Below are 15,871 nucleotides of genomic sequence, written 5' to 3' on the forward strand. Positions count from 1 at the left end.
TTGTTAGTTTTCAGTTGTTCCTAAATTTAGTGTTGCTCACAAGATGCTGCACGTCGTAATGGTAGTGATGGGTTTAAATTATATTTGAATAAAAAAGTTATAGAGGTATATGAGAGGTACTGATGATGAACAGCTCCTAAAATCTCACGCCAAACATAGAGAGTAATTTCGGGGTTTTCGGCGGCCAATGATACATTTTTTTTAAATTGACACTCATATTTCAAAAAAAGCAGTGAACAATGAGGTCATATAGGGTGACGAAGGGTATTATCGGCAGGTTTGTTCTCTTCGTCATGGGGGGGTTTTCTGGGCCAAATTGCCTGAAATTTGGAAATATAACTCAGTTTGGTTAGGAAGGATTTGGAATAAAATCTGAGTTCAACAGTGAGAGTTTTATTCTGATAAATTTGTTCCAAAAAAAAGCTCTGAAGGGTTTTAACACTAAAACCCTCCCCATGGCTACGCCACTAACGTACAGTATTTAATCCCATGCAAAAAATTGGTTTGAAATCGACTCAGTTAAAACGCAAGTGCCCAAAATAGGTATACCTGCCCGAATGGTACAAGACCCTAGTTAGATTTCCACGCCACTTAGAATAAAATGTGTTCAAGGCGTTATTATTGTATGTGCCATGTAATCAAAAGTTCTACTTTCCGTGGTAAATAAATTCAAGCTATTTTGTTCGGATAAACTTCCGAGTGAAGCTTTCCGATTGCTCAAGAGCAAAATATATTCATAATATTCTGAAGACCTCCAATTAGACTCATGCTGAACTTGTTCGAAACTACGTAAAGAGGTTCAAAATATAGGATCAATGTTAACTGCCTAACTGTTTGCCACGTCTTATTCTAGTACAAAATCCACCGAAGGGTGATTCATCAAACCACTCCCATATGGGAGCAGATTCTGCATATGCATATGCAGAATTTGAACAAGTTCCTGAGTACACACAATAACTAAAAAAAAATTGTGCCAGTTTGCGTACAGATTCAGAATTGAAATTGAAGAATCGCGATGTAGAACATGCTTGGGGTCCATACGGAATAGGCATCCAAAACAAACTATTATTCAAAGTAAGTTGTAAATATTCAAAAGGAATTCATGATTTTTATCGAACTTACCAGACAATCTGGTATAAACATTATAAACAATTATATGTTAAATGTAAAAAAAAAAAAACATATGAGATGAACATCATATCATAAATACTATTCTGCCGTGAAGCATATCAGTCCCATCTTTGCTGGATTTCCTATGCAAATGGGACTGATATGCGATTCACGGCAGTATTACAGTGTTCATGTTCAGTACCTCTAAAAAATAAATTTTGATTGAAAAGGATGAACTAAAACTAAAATAAATTACAACACATTTTTTAAAGCTCTGAAATAAATTTCTTTATTCAAAAATTTACATAACAATTAGAGCTAGAGCATAACATAGAAACAAACATAAGAAAACGATATTCTCGAAAGAAATAACCAACTAACGAACAAACAAAAACTAGTCAAAAATAAACAAAATAATATATATTCATATGACCGAGATGAACCAGCCCTGGGCTGAAAATCTCGTTAATAAAGATAATAAAAAGAAAATATTCATAGTAATATCCAACCGCTCTTTTTTACCTATTTGCTATATGTACCGTAAGCGGTCTTCACCTAATTCGTTTCTTAAGCCTAATGACTAGCGTGTGTTTTCTTAAACTTAGAGTACGAACCGATGTCATGATGCGAAATGATATTCGATTTCCACCGTATTCGTGGACGTTTTGTGAGTGTGAGTGTTTGTTTTTTTGTGTGTGTGTATGTACGTGCACTGTCGACACTGCCGGTATGTAGAATCTAACGACGCATTTTTCTACTTGATTTGTTGTGTGTGTGCTTTTTTGGTTCACTTACTTACTCTTATCACCTAGCATTGGTTTTCTTCTTCTATAGATTTAGTTTTTTTACACATTCATATATAAGCATTTGTAATATAATGTATTTCTCTTTTCTTCCTGGGTTGTTACAATCTAAACGATTTCGGCTGTTTTTTTTTCTGTGTGGTAGTCGCTTTTTACAGTTTTTTTTGTCCTTTTTATGTGTATATATAATGTCTTTGAATCGAAAATATTTAAAAAGCACATTTTTGTTATATTTCAATGTTAACATAGTTTTAAATTTATTTTTTATTTAATTTACAATGTTCACCAACATGTTTGTTTACCTTTATTATTTAATTTAATTAAATCACAGATATAAGCCATCATTTTTTTATGTTCTTGTTTTTTATATTTATCTTGTTTTTGCTTTTGTTTTTTTCTTTGAAAAAGTTTCTTTTTACTTTTTTGTTATAAATTATTTTTGTATTTCTTTCCGAAAAAGAGAGATGGCGAAGAAGCTTACATCTCGTTTGATTCGTGACTTAACTCTAGACAACCCCGTTGCGAACTATTTTTCAAACTTTTCCTTCGTTTTGTAGTTTTTTTTCGTTAAATAACATTTTTTAAGTACAGAAGTGATGCCGGTAAATTTCCAAGACTTCAAACACTATTTCTCCGCAAAACAGGTAGAAAACGTGCTACGATTTGGAACGGAATACCAAGCAATAGCTATAGTTGTTGTTGTTGCTGTTGTAGAATTCCTGTTGTTGAAATAGTTTATATTGTATAAATGTTTCGTTTGGTATCGGCGATCATCTTTGGGTTTTTCCATGGAAATTATGCATTACTTTATATTAGAGATTGTATTGCTTTCGAATAATGCATGTCGATTTCCATACGTTGCTATTGGGGCATACGGTCGGATAAAGTGAAAGTTGTTTGATTCGAGAAAGCGTGCATTGTCGGTATTAGTGAGACACGGAATAAGTTGCTCTTAGGGTGATTGTTCTCTTTTTGGTTATGATTGAAGGTGTGAATACATCTTTTTCATAGAAATGGGGTAAAAGTCGTAACAAGAAAGTCGGATTTCAAAGTTTTCCGTCAATAATAAATCAACCGCTGTTGCCTAGATTATGTATTTATCAGTTTTTGATTTGATAGTTCACCACAATGCAAACAATTGATTGTCCAGGACGATCCTTGATTTAATTTTTGGGTTGTCTGAGTTTTGAGAAAAATGGTTTATACGAAGACGATGTTCTTTTTTGAACCGAAAAAGGATAGAAGAATGTTTTCGATGGAATCGATTCTTACATTTCAAGACGAACATTTGAAAAGGGCCTATCTGCTTTTCGTAAACAAACATGTTTCTGTCTCTGTAGGGCCCACTTACTCACATCAACACCCTTAACAGATAGCTTGAAGAACAATCTTTCTGATAAGGGTGTTGATGTGCGTGGTTGGATGCAGATAGGCCCTGCAGAGACAAAACATGTTTGTTAACGCAAAGCAGATAGGCCCTTTTCAAATGTTCGTCTAGATTTTAGTTTATTAGAGAATTTAAACACTATTATAAGGGATAGACAAAAAATCGCGGCAGACTACATTATCAGCTTTCAAAAACAATGTTCAATAAGAGGTAATTTTTTTTTGGAATGCACCAAAATTGTTCAGAATTTAACTGTTTTTGAGTTTTTTTAAATGGTTAGCTTCGTATTCAATCAAACGAATGGTACTTTTTTCAATTTTTTTAAGAACATAACTAACTTTGAAAACAACTTATCTTGAAATTAGTTACAATGGAAAAAAGGTTATAGTGATGAGACAAACAGTTAATCAACTCATCTCAAATAAGCTATATACTTCACCATTTTTCATAAAACCTTACGACATCTGTAGTCAAATGATTCAAATAATCACTTGATAATTTATAACATCTTTACCTTCAAAAATGGTCAATTGAGTATTTTTTCATAAACTGCACTTTTCTCCAGAAAGATAAACAAAATGAAGAAAATGAGGATGTCCGATTGTCTTAATTGAGACAAACAAACATTAAAACCTATGACATTCTTGTTTTCTTAAATTTGTTGACCAGTTTGGTGAAAGAAAGTTCTATTTTAGTTTTGGAAACTTTGCAATTACAAATTGGACCAACTCCACCTGGTGGTAGGTTTAAAGAAGCCATTGGTTGTGACACAAAACCAGGAGAAAACTGTAGCACAGACAAAAATAAAATGTTAATTCTTACTATGATTATGTTTTCATCGTGAGTGCCATTATAAGAACCGATTCCAACGAGACAAGCACAGCACTGGTAATGAAGAGACATCTCACTCATCGGTTTAAAAAAATATACACGTATAAATTTTCGGGTTTCATCTGAGAAAACGGCGGAATTATCTATCTCTTTCCTACTGTACATCCCCGTATTTGTCCTGAAAATGGCGACTTTTTTTCACTCTGCTTTCGAAATTTTACAAACAGTTCTTCAATAAACGTTTTGAAGTGGAAAATGTACAATCAAAAGTTTGCTTTCTTTTAGAAACAAATATCACTCGCATATGCCTGAAATTTATCAGTTATTTTCATCTTCTGTAAGATGGGTTTTGTTCGAGAAAAACGTGGGATAAAACTTAGCTTGTAATTCAAGTCTTATTAATCGTTAATATTTCTTCAATCTTAATTTTCATCTGTGCACTGACTAAATCGTTCTGTCTCTTTAAATCGATATTTACAAAACATAAACAATATGCATTTCTAACGTAGCTGACTAGACCAAAAACAGCCGTTTTTACGTCTTCTATCGAAACAAAATGGCGACGATTGCGGTACAATAGCTGAGCGAGCTAGCACGTGCTCTATGGTGAGCTGATGGCACCCTCTGCGTGCCATGCACGCAGCCTACATAGAGGCGAGGAGTGAATGGCACTTCGCTAGATGGAGTCCTGCGCAAGTAGATGCAGAAATGCTTCGCTGAAGCTAGCTGTACACTACTTGTAACGTTATTCGGTTGTTGCTGCTGCTGCTTATGATGATGGGATCTCTTAAGATCGTTCTTGCTGAACGTTACGATGGAAAGGTGATCCACGTGTTATTTGGTTTTTCTCCGTTTAAATATCTGTGTTTAGCCTAGTAGAGTGCGATTGACGATATAATCGATGCATTTGACGATCAGTGTTTGACTGTGACGACTAATATCTTTCCGCCTTTCCAACATAAATGTCTAGTATATCTTTTAGGTTTCGAAATGATATATTTTTGAATGGTTTCGTTAATGCCTTTGCAGAGGCAAATGTTTAAAATTAAATATTTTTACTTTCCTAGTTCGAATGTCTTTAAAAGATCTTAGTTTAGTTTGTGTTGCAATTGATTTTGTCGCTACTATTTCGTTTTTGTGTTCTCTTCGCTAACAATGACAATGGGTTTTCTAATCCAGTTTTGGTATCTGTTTTTGTCGGCACATGCTTCAGTTTGTTCGGTGAGGATTTCCCTTCATAATTATTTATGTCTTTGGTTTGTTTGTAGAGTTTTCCGTTCAACGAACGAGCTGGGTGGCGTATTTACACGATTTTGGCTTAACATGATCTAGATTCTTAGTATTTTTCGTTGAGGTGGATCTTTGGAACTTCCTGTAAATAGATGAAAAAGTGAAAGAAGGGTTGATTTACCTAGAGGTGAATGGCGTACGTATACAAAATAATGTGAACAACCACGTAAAGGTCTGTTTAAACATTACAGACGGGTATGTAATATTAAACAGCCTTATCAACGATTACATTCAAATAAAAAAAAAAAAAAAATATTTTTTTGGCACTTATTGTTGATGACCGTAAAACGCGATATTTATGAAAACTAGCCATTTTTTTATTATGTTTTTTCATGTAACAGTTTTTTTAGTTTTATATTTTTAAAATATAAGTACTGGGGTCACCAGTCTTGTAAACATTCGACACTTTTCACTACCTTCATTTGGTGCAGTCGGGTGTCAGCTTGCTTGGTTACATTCGTGCGCTACCGTTACCTCTTACACACAACACAAGCGGTGGAACGAAGTTCAATAAACATAAGAAAGCGTCAAATCATTATCGTCTGAAACGATGACATTTGTCTAACTCAAGCTTTTCGCATAGATTTGCAGCCAATTCCGATTATGAATGTTAGTATTAGTTTATTCTTGTATGTTGCATTGAATACGACACACATTTGGCCAACACAGCTCTCATTATGGAAGAAGACAGGAATAACAAAATCCGAACCGTCTCCCGAAGACGCTATCGTGGTGAAGTGCATTCGTTTGACATTTTTGTTTCGTACAGTAGTTTGATTGCACACTAGCGAATGTCGGAGACAAAGGAGGCCGAATATCGACGAAAAAGTTCAAATGAATGTGATCTCTAACAAGACTGGGGGTCACAGTTTAAAATTGTATAAGTTTGGAATTTTAGGGGACCCGTATTTTTTATATATAACTGAAAGTAATATTTTCTACCTGGATAATCCTGCAAAAAAAAACTTGAAACCCACACATTATTCACAGACCGAAATCTATGGATTACAAACATGACTGGAGATATCGTGCAGAACATATTACATTGACGTTTTATGTTAGAACATGTATTTTTCCATGAAATTCTGCATATCAAAGCGAGTTCGTCGAGCTGAACTGAGTTGATTTAGCTACCCATAATAACACAGCATAACAAAAATTAACTTTTGGTCTGTCTCAAGAGCAAACTTATGTGTCTCTGACAGATTTTGGGCCGCTGAATCCGAATCCGGGCTCAGATTTGCTCTAGCACCTCACGATTTTGAGCTATACCTCAATTTATAGGGCAAAATATGCGATTTTGGGCTTTTTGACTGCAAGCCTCCTCCTCTCCTCTCCTCTTCCTGGCGTAACGTCCTCACTGGGACAAAGCCTGCTTCTCAGCTTAGTGTTCTATGAGCACTTCCACAGTTATTAACTGAGAGCTTCCTCTGCCAATGACCATTTTGCATGTGTATATCGTGTGGCAGGCACGAAGATACTCTATGCCCAAGGAAGTCGAGGAAATTTCCTTTACGAAAAGATCCTGGACCGACCGGGAATCGAACCCGTCACCCTCAGCATGGTCATGCTGAATACCCGTGCGTTTACCGCCTCGGCTATATGAACTGCAAGCCATTAAGCATGGAAATATTTAATTACACCAATCAAAGCATAAATTGCTCAATTAACATCTAAATAAACGACTCATGCAAAATATTTCGTATTACCAAATCAAATTTGATAGATTTAACCATTTTATGACAGTATGTAAACTCGCATGCAACTTTTGAAGGGTGACTTGTATGGGAAATATCGTACCTAACATAAATCGTTCAAAACTATCAAATTCGATTTGGTAAAACGAAATATTTTACATGAGTCGTTAATTTAGATGTTAATTGACCAATATATGCTTTGATTGGTTGAAAAAAATGTTTCCATGCTTAATGGCTTGCAATCAAAATAGCCCAAAAGCGCAAATTTTGCTCTATAAATTGAGGTATAGCTCAAAATTGTGACATGCTGGAGCGGATTCAGCGGCCCAAAATCTGTCAGAGACACATAAGTTTGCTCTTGAGACAAACAAATGTTGCGCTGTGTAATTATCTGTATAAAATTATTTTTTATGCAATTCAGTATCATAATTTACATTTTTTTTAATATTTCTTTATTAGTGAGGCTTTCAGCCACAGGCTGGTTCACCTCCTAGGATTTACATTTTATATAACTCATTTTGGTATCATTGTGGTCAATTTTTCCGAACTGGTTCATTTGCAACTGAAATGAGTTGCATAATGAAACATAGTTGCATAATGTTCATAATATAACACATTTCAGTTGCATTATGAACATTATGCAACTCAAATGGGTTGCATTATGAAAAAAATATTGCATAAATTTTTGTATAGAACTCGACAACTCGTTGCACAACTCGATATTTTCAGCACTCTTCGTATTTATGTAATTATGTACTACTCGTGTTTTTTTGTCGGTATTAACGAGATTTTTAACCCTACACACTTATTTCTGAATTACCTGTTCGGTACTTTTTTGACGAGATTATAACAGCAGTACGATCTCGGTAGTTTCGGTAATCGATTTTACTGAGGTTCAGTAAAACAACTGTCAAAATCGTATGGAAAAGGTAAACAATGCATTTTTGCTGAACGAGTTCGGTGCTCAGCAGTTTTAATCTCGTCAAAAAATTACCGAACTCGGTAATCAAAATTAAGTGTGTAGGCTAGTTCATCTCGGGACCCACGCTTTACTTCCCCTCCGAAGGAAGATCCCACATTTTGTGAGTATGTCGGGAGTGGGATTCGATCCCAAGTCCTCGGCGTGATAGTCTTGTGTTCTATCCACCACACCAGGTCCGCTCCCATTGATCAACTTTTTGCAACTCGTTACATAAATAACTATTTCAGGCTAAACATGTCTAAAGGTCCAATCTGCAGAAGAGAGGCTCTCTTTGGTTTCCCTCTCTTTCGTTAATATCTCAGCCGTTTATTTGTATTTTGATTATCTCCTTCCATTGAACGAAGGTCAAAACAATCGCCTTTTGACTTGTACTGCAAAAATAGTTGAAAAGTTTACCATCACATTGCAATAATTGAAAGAGAAAGTGAACCAAGAGAGCCTCTCAAATGCAGATAGGACCTATTAAAATATTTGGCCTGATTTATGGTACATCAATTTATGTTTATATGCTATGCATAGTGAGTTCTCTTTATTTGAGTTGTTTTTTTTTTCAAACATATTTGAACAAATTTTGAATACTTCAATTTTAACTAAAAACATAAAATTACATAGGATTTCAAAGCCAATTGTTGCATAGCAGATTGTTTGAAACGCATTAACAAGTGATGAAAATATCCACAATTTTTATTTTTCATTGCCCAAAGAGTTTCATTTAAATTTGGCTTTAATGAAAATTTCTCAAAGATGCACTATAGAACAATATAAGTATTATAGAAGTAGTAACTTCTTATTGGAAGGTTTACTAGATTTAAAACCATTCCGTTTCTAGCTCCAAAAATTCTGAATTGCAATTCGTCTCGATAATCAATCGACCTAGTGACCTTCGCCTTCCCAGCTTCTTTAACGGATACAATAAGCAGGCTCCAAGAACTCGTAGAGGTATTTTTTGTGTGTGATTCAATACCTATACAATAGCAAAATAAACTCAATACCAGGATAACTAACCAATACCTTGTCTTGGTATAATACCTGACTTTGGTATGTTGCCGTTTATTCTTCTATATTCGCTTTTCGTGGTGTTGAAATGCTTCGACATGTTGGAACATTTGAAAACAAGTAGGGTCTTGTATCATTTGGGTAGGTGTACCCTATTCTGGACACTTGTAGCGATTGCCAAGTCAATTTTATACCTATAACTTGATGTTTGGAACAGATACGTACTAGTATCCAACCCCATACAAAAATTCACATTAATTGGTTTGAAATTGACTTAGTTATAGCGGCAAATACCCAAAATAGGTACACCTGCCCAAATGGTACAACACCTTATGTTTTTTTAGAGTGACTATCTCGCGCGTCGCGTATCTTTGACTGCGGCTAAAAGTAGTCGCCAAAGTAGATTTGATTTTGATTGGTATAACCAGGGCCGGCTTAACAAATGTGGGGGCCCGGGGCCACAGTGTTGTGGGGGCCCTTCATATAGGGGATATGTTTTTACTCATATAAGGCCATTACAAATATTTATTTCACTTTTTGTCCCATCTCTCTTTGGCTGTTCGAGGGGGATAAAAATAATAAAGCATTAAATCTGAAAAATATTAAAAACTCATCGGATTTGTTAAAGAATTTTTAGAGAGACCAGATATTTTGATAAATATTTTTTATCTGCCCCCTCTCAAAATGTAAAATCTGGCTCAAAATTTTTGAAGGAGGGGGAAATAAAAAGTCAAAATTAAATTTGTATCCGCCTAAGTAGAGCTGTGAAAAATGTTCTAGTAGAAATCCACCAAAGTTCATTGACAATGACAGAAATTTTCGAGGTTTTTTGAATGTTTGCAAGTCAATGTAATAAGTATTAATATCCAAGCAGGAGAAAATAGCTGCAGAATACCAAGCTCAGGTACGCAAAACCCAACACAGTCGGGTCTCCTATTAGACGCTGCCTCCCACTTCACGCCCAAAGCGTTTTCCAGGCTGTCTTCTAACCAATTTATTTCATTTTTTGTATGTAACGAGTCTATAGTAAGTAAGTGCACTCAAAAATCAGCTGGATTGGATGCAAGACAGCTGAGGAATTGAGGTGGGCATGAAGTGGGTGGCAGCGTCTAATAGGAGACTCGACTGTACTTACATCCTGAATGAGGTAATAAGAGGTAAATAAGAGGTAAAATACCTAAAATATAATTATTAGTGTGTGTTCTACGAATAACACGTGAACAATGACATCAGGTATTGCAATACCTGATCTTTCCATAATTACATAATTGAGGTATCCTCAATACCAAACCAATAACTCATTGAGGTATACTTTGTCGGTGACTCAATGCTTACACAATACCTAAATAGGGTATTTCAAATATTAGGATAACCGACCAATACCTTGTCTTGGTATGATACCTGACGTTGGTATGCTGCAGTTATGTGCCAGTTATTCGTTCCTGCTTGAGTACCCTTACGAAAGGGGGAGAAAGCACAGTGTTCAAAATCGAAGAGTTTGCGATCAAAATAAAAAAAAACAACTTTTTTTGGTTAGTTTTAGAGGTTTGGCGTGTTTTACATAGTTCTTCAGCAAGTTAAATGGTGTCCTTTGATAAAATGTAATTAATTAATAATTCCCCTAGAAGTGAGATAATAGTTTTGATAAAATGTAATTGATGATAAATCCTCCTAGAGGTGAGACAACAGCAAAGTTTTAGCCCATAATAAGAGAAAATATTTCGTAGAACATGTCAAAGCTCCACCTCTTACGGTTTTCGAGGTATGAGGTGTTTTGTGAGAAGTACCCCTAAAACTAGTTTTTTTTCTGTGTAACTTCAACAGATAAATTCCTACAGTCGTTCGAAGATGTTAAGTCAGTATATCTCAATACAAAAAAGTTTTTGGCAAATTTATTTTTAGATCAAATTTCACCTTAAGGCGAAACTGGAAGCATTCCCTCATTTTTTGGTTTTTGATTTTTTATTAAATAACGAAGCAATATTTTCAAAATCGGTTTTCGTGCACATGTAGATTGTAGAGTATGGATCAGGGTATCTTCTGATTTTTTTACGCGGTTGAAAATGTTTTTCGTTTTTAAGGAAACGATTTTTGAACAAAATTTCACTTAAAAACGAAAAACATTTTCTACCGATTAAAAAATTCAGAAGATACCCTGATCCATACTCTACATGTGCACGAAAACCGATTTTGAAAATATTGCTTCGTAATTTAATAAAAAATCAAAAACCAAAAAAAATGAGGAAATGCTTCCAGTTTCGCCTTAAGTAACTATTTCCGGCGCAAAATGCCGCAGATGGCTCAGTCGGAAAGATTCGACTTTTACCATATATACTTGGGGTGGAAATCTTTGTGGGCAATAGTGGTAAAGTTGATTAAATACAAGACGAAAACATTTTATTTTACATGTTCTATAAGAAAAAAAAATATAATTCAGAACCTCGCAGTAATTTTTACTGCATTGCGTTACTTTACAATATTTTTGCACAGAACAGTGAATTTTTATCACTAAAAATTGAAAAATCGGAAGAAAATATTGTTATAACCCGAGAGCTATAACTAAAACTAATTCTAAATAAAAGTAAAAAATTTCTTCAAACTTATGACAACATAAGTACATTCCCAAGGAATGACTATCAATTGACTGCCTGCCCAAAAGTCATAAAATGAAATGGCTACAATGGTCAAAATATTAAATGTGTTATTTTTATGCGGGGGTAGGGTATTAGAGGGTGGAACTTTTAGCAACATTTCATGATTAATGCACGGAGAAAAACTGCATGTAAAATTTCAAGCAAGTGGGACAAACTCCCAAAGAAAGAAATGTAGGGGAATGATAAATTGCAGAATATATTCTTATTGAATTTTCTAAATAACACAGCTGTAATTTTACATTATTGGTGAAATCAATGCAATTTCAAAAGAAAATAAAATGAATCGTTTATATCAAATGTGCAATTTGATATTAAATTTGATTTTCAACGGTTTGATAATGCTCTTGGTCTTCAGCTTGAGGCGCTACTATGAAAAATATGAAAAAATACTCATGAAGAAATAATCTGATACAGACGTTGGGACGTTAAAACAAGTAATTGGTTAACGTCAAGAGAATGAAAATTAGGTTTAAAACAATATTTTCCCATTATTTCCTGTCACAGCTTGTTATATATTGATATCTGATCTATTCCAATTGCTTCCTAGTTGTAAGTTAAATTCGTTGATGAACGCTGTAAAAAACAGCGAAAGGCAAAGCAAAGTTTCTCCTGATGTCCGAAGTTGAAAAGTCAAACAACGAATACAAATAAAATAAATATAAACACATGCAGACCTTGAACAGTTTTATATTTCCTTTTTCCTATTACCAGCATTAAAGAACTTGAGTATTGCCCCGAAAAAACAAACGAACAGCGAAAATTGGCGAAAATTCATCAAATATTGCCTGACCATTTAATAATAATCAATAGGAATTAAAAATCAATAATTAAAACATGCTGTGTGGCAAATAAAAAATATTGTAAAAATATTGCCGGAAGTTACGCAATGCAGTAAAAATTACTTTTCTTGTATTGCATGTAAAATAATAAGTTTTGTCTTGTATTTAACCCTCCAGCAGTGCCGCGTCTTCGACCACCCCCAACGACACCATGATCACGCTGTGTTTCACGAGCGTGCGTTCTTCCAGGTGCGTGTACTCAGTACACGACGGGACCGCTCCCGGGTTAAATCAACTTTCCCACTATTGCCCACGAGGGTTCCACCTCCAAGTGATAGTAAACAGTTTGATCTTTCAATTACCGACTAAGCCAATTCAATTACCGACCTACAAATATGGTAAATTTGCCAATAACTTTTTTGTATTGAGTTATACTGACTTCACATCTCCGAAAGAAATGTGTATTTTGATATCTTGAACAAGTTTGTGGAAGGTCACAAAACTGTAGGATTTTATCTGTTGAAGTTACACTAAAAAACTAGTTTTAGGGGTACTTCACACAAAACACCCCATATCTCGAAAACCGTAAGAGGTAGAGCATTAACATACTGAAGACATCTCTATTTATTTTTCTAGAAAAAAATATTTTATTTATCTCACTTCTAGGAGAATCAATTATCAATTACATTTTATCAAAGGACGTCTTTTAACATGCTGAAAAACTTTGTAGCCAAACCTCTAAAACAAAGGGCCGTTCATAAATCACGTGGACTTCTTGGAGGGTGGGTGGGTCTGGCCAAAGTCCACGCTCCATAAAAATTTCAAATTTTTTGTATGGACAAAAGTCTACGAGGGAGGAGGGGGTGGGTCTGATATGGGCAAAATTTGGTCTACGTGATTTATGAACAGCCCCCAAATCAAAAAAAGTTATATAATTTTGATCGCAAAATCATCGATTTCAAACACTGTTGGAAGAAAGGTTGAAAATTCAAATTTTTAGCGTGACGTACTTAATGGATGCTCCCATAAATACATTATTGCGAGAGGCTTTGATTGTAAACCAAGATATCTATGACATAAATTACATCTAGTATGGCATTTTTTTTACTGGATATCTTTTCGACACAAGAGCTATTATTTGTCAATAATTGATCGGTTTTGTTGAAGAAACCATCTCTACATTTCTTCACTTTGTCTAGATATAAGCAAAATATTTTTTTTCACCCCAGTGCCACCTGTTCGAATGATTTCTTACTTATACACAAGTAACACAACATGTCTCACAGAGGGATCACTTTGACTAATATGACCAGTATCAACGGTTTAGTTTGAAACAATAAATCCTGTTTTTCAGACTGCTCTACGACTGAAAAAAAAGCACAGAACGTGGAGTCTATGCAACATCTTTCTTATGTTTTAATCACGTTCTATATGAAACAAGGTATACTTAATTATGTTTTACAATGCTGAGTTTGTAGGTACGACTGTGTCAGTGGAGCAGGGGACGAAAGTGAACCAACTCCTACTTTGAAGGAAGTTAAGTATGGTATCAACCAGCTGAAAAACGATAGATGAGCTGGTAAGGATGGTATCGCAGATCAAGGTGGATTCAGAGTTTGCACTGTTTTGAAGTGCTTGAAAAAAAAAAAACCATAAACGTTAAGTTAAATCGAGAAAAATCATTGTCACTGAGTTAATTATACCTTTTAGTTTAGATCATATTTTTAAATAATGAATTAATTATTATGTTTTTGGTACTCTGCTCTACAAAGTTGTTAAAATTAACAATTTAACATCTTTGTCTCATATCTTGACCAATTGCACTAAGAAAAAGGATTTTATTCCACCGCATGATTCCTATTATTATCTTCATCTTCTTCTTCTTTATGGCTCGACGTTCGCATTGAAACTTGACCTGCCTCTCTTCAACTTAGTTTTCTTAGAGCACTTCCTCAGTTATTAAATGAAGGGCTTTATTTGCCTGCCATTGCATGAATTTGTACATTGTGTGGCAAGTGCAATGATACACTATGCCCAGGGAGTCGAGAAAAGTTTTCCGACCGGAACAGGAATCGAACCCGCCGTCTCCGGATTGGCATCCATAGCCTCAACCACTAGGCTAACTGGAGATCCTATTATCCTATTATTATAGACAGTGCATATCAAGTTTTGTGGAAAAGTTATGCCTGCATGTTTTTTACAGTGCAGCTGTAGTATTTAATCAATTCTTAAGAATTGTTGAACCTTAACCTCAACCTCAATTGGCCTACCTGCTACGATGACGATGCTCCATAGCCGCTACTTCCACCGTGGTTTTCCACGGAGTTCCCCCTACTCGTGGTCGTCTTGCTTTCATCACTTGACGTTAAACTACTGCCGGCGAACGATGTTTTGTCTTTATTGTTACTATTACTAGCTGCAAGATATGTTGAGAATGCCGTTTCCGATTCTAAAATGATAGGATTTTTTTCACTGTGAAGTTTCGGCACACACTACGAACGTACTATGCATACCTGTGCTGCTCTCCCTAGTGCCCGTCTCTAACCGACGATCACCGGTCAGATGATCGACGTAGGTACCGATACCGACGCCCCGAGTCAGCTGTGGTTTGTTCTGCCGGGCGAACTCCTCCTGGGAGAAGCGTGGCTGCTGGAACTTGGCCGCTGCTTTGCTGCCCAGCGAGGCCGGTGTCGATCGCTGGTGTACCAGTCGATGTCGCTGTGCTATCGGGGTAATCGAGGTGGCGATCATTGTGCTTCCGGAGTAGTCAGTATTTGAGTCGCTCCCCTGCTTGGGTGTATGCGGGTGATCCCGAGTGATTGAAAGGGCAAAGTCGAAAGTAACAGCATTAGTTTTGATCGAGTAATTTTATGCTTACAATAGATGGAAACTATGTAAATACAACAAGGTTGTGGAGGAGAATTAGGCTCATTCTCAGGGTTCAAATAGGGAACATGATATATGATACAACTTTCTGTGAAAATATTTATAAACGAATAAATGTATCTCCTTTTTTATTGGTTTAAGGAACCAATTTCCTAATTATATTTATTTTAACTATAAATGAACTTCTCTCTGTTGTTATTTATTATCAATACTAGAACTTTTAAACATTAAAAAGCCTAATTCTCTTGCACACAGGAGCTAATTACAGTCAGTAGGTACACACAGATGTATCTAGAACAGTGCTATAAAAACCTTTGGCGAGTAAGGCTTTGAAACATTCAACAACAGCCGTGCAATGAAAACAAAAACTGGAAAAATTGGACACAGATCGCGTTAAAACGTTTGGTGATAACATCCGAGCTAAGCTATAGAGGAGACAAAAACTAGACCGAAAAA

The 15,871-nt window shown here is 35.4% G+C and overlaps 1 protein-coding gene across 14 annotated transcripts in view; it reads right to left on the bottom strand.

Moving 5' to 3' along the window:
• Positions 1 to 382: 382 nt before the first annotated feature.
• The window catches only part of LOC109398038 (potassium voltage-gated channel protein Shab), a 382,157-nt gene continuing 366,668 nt past the window's right edge, over positions 383 to 15,871 (bottom strand). For 13 of the 14 annotated variants that reach the window (XM_029874584.2, XM_062852564.1, XM_062852565.1 and 10 more), the window contains 3 exons: positions 15,043 to 15,316; positions 14,800 to 14,978; positions 383 to 5,503 (listed from right to left, as the gene is read on the bottom strand). In XM_029874584.2, the coding sequence (XP_029730444.2) occupies positions 14,803 to 14,978; positions 15,043 to 15,316 (450 nt within the window). In that variant the 3' untranslated portion in view covers positions 383 to 5,503; positions 14,800 to 14,802. Of the gene's footprint in view, positions 5,504 to 14,799; positions 14,979 to 15,042; positions 15,317 to 15,871 lie in introns of those variants that run through there. The other variant, XM_029874595.2, reaches the window with a different exon arrangement.

Source organism: Aedes albopictus, chromosome 2 (genome assembly GCF_035046485.1).
Source record: "Aedes albopictus strain Foshan chromosome 2, AalbF5, whole genome shotgun sequence".
NCBI lineage: Eukaryota > Metazoa > Arthropoda > Insecta > Diptera > Culicidae > Aedes > Aedes albopictus.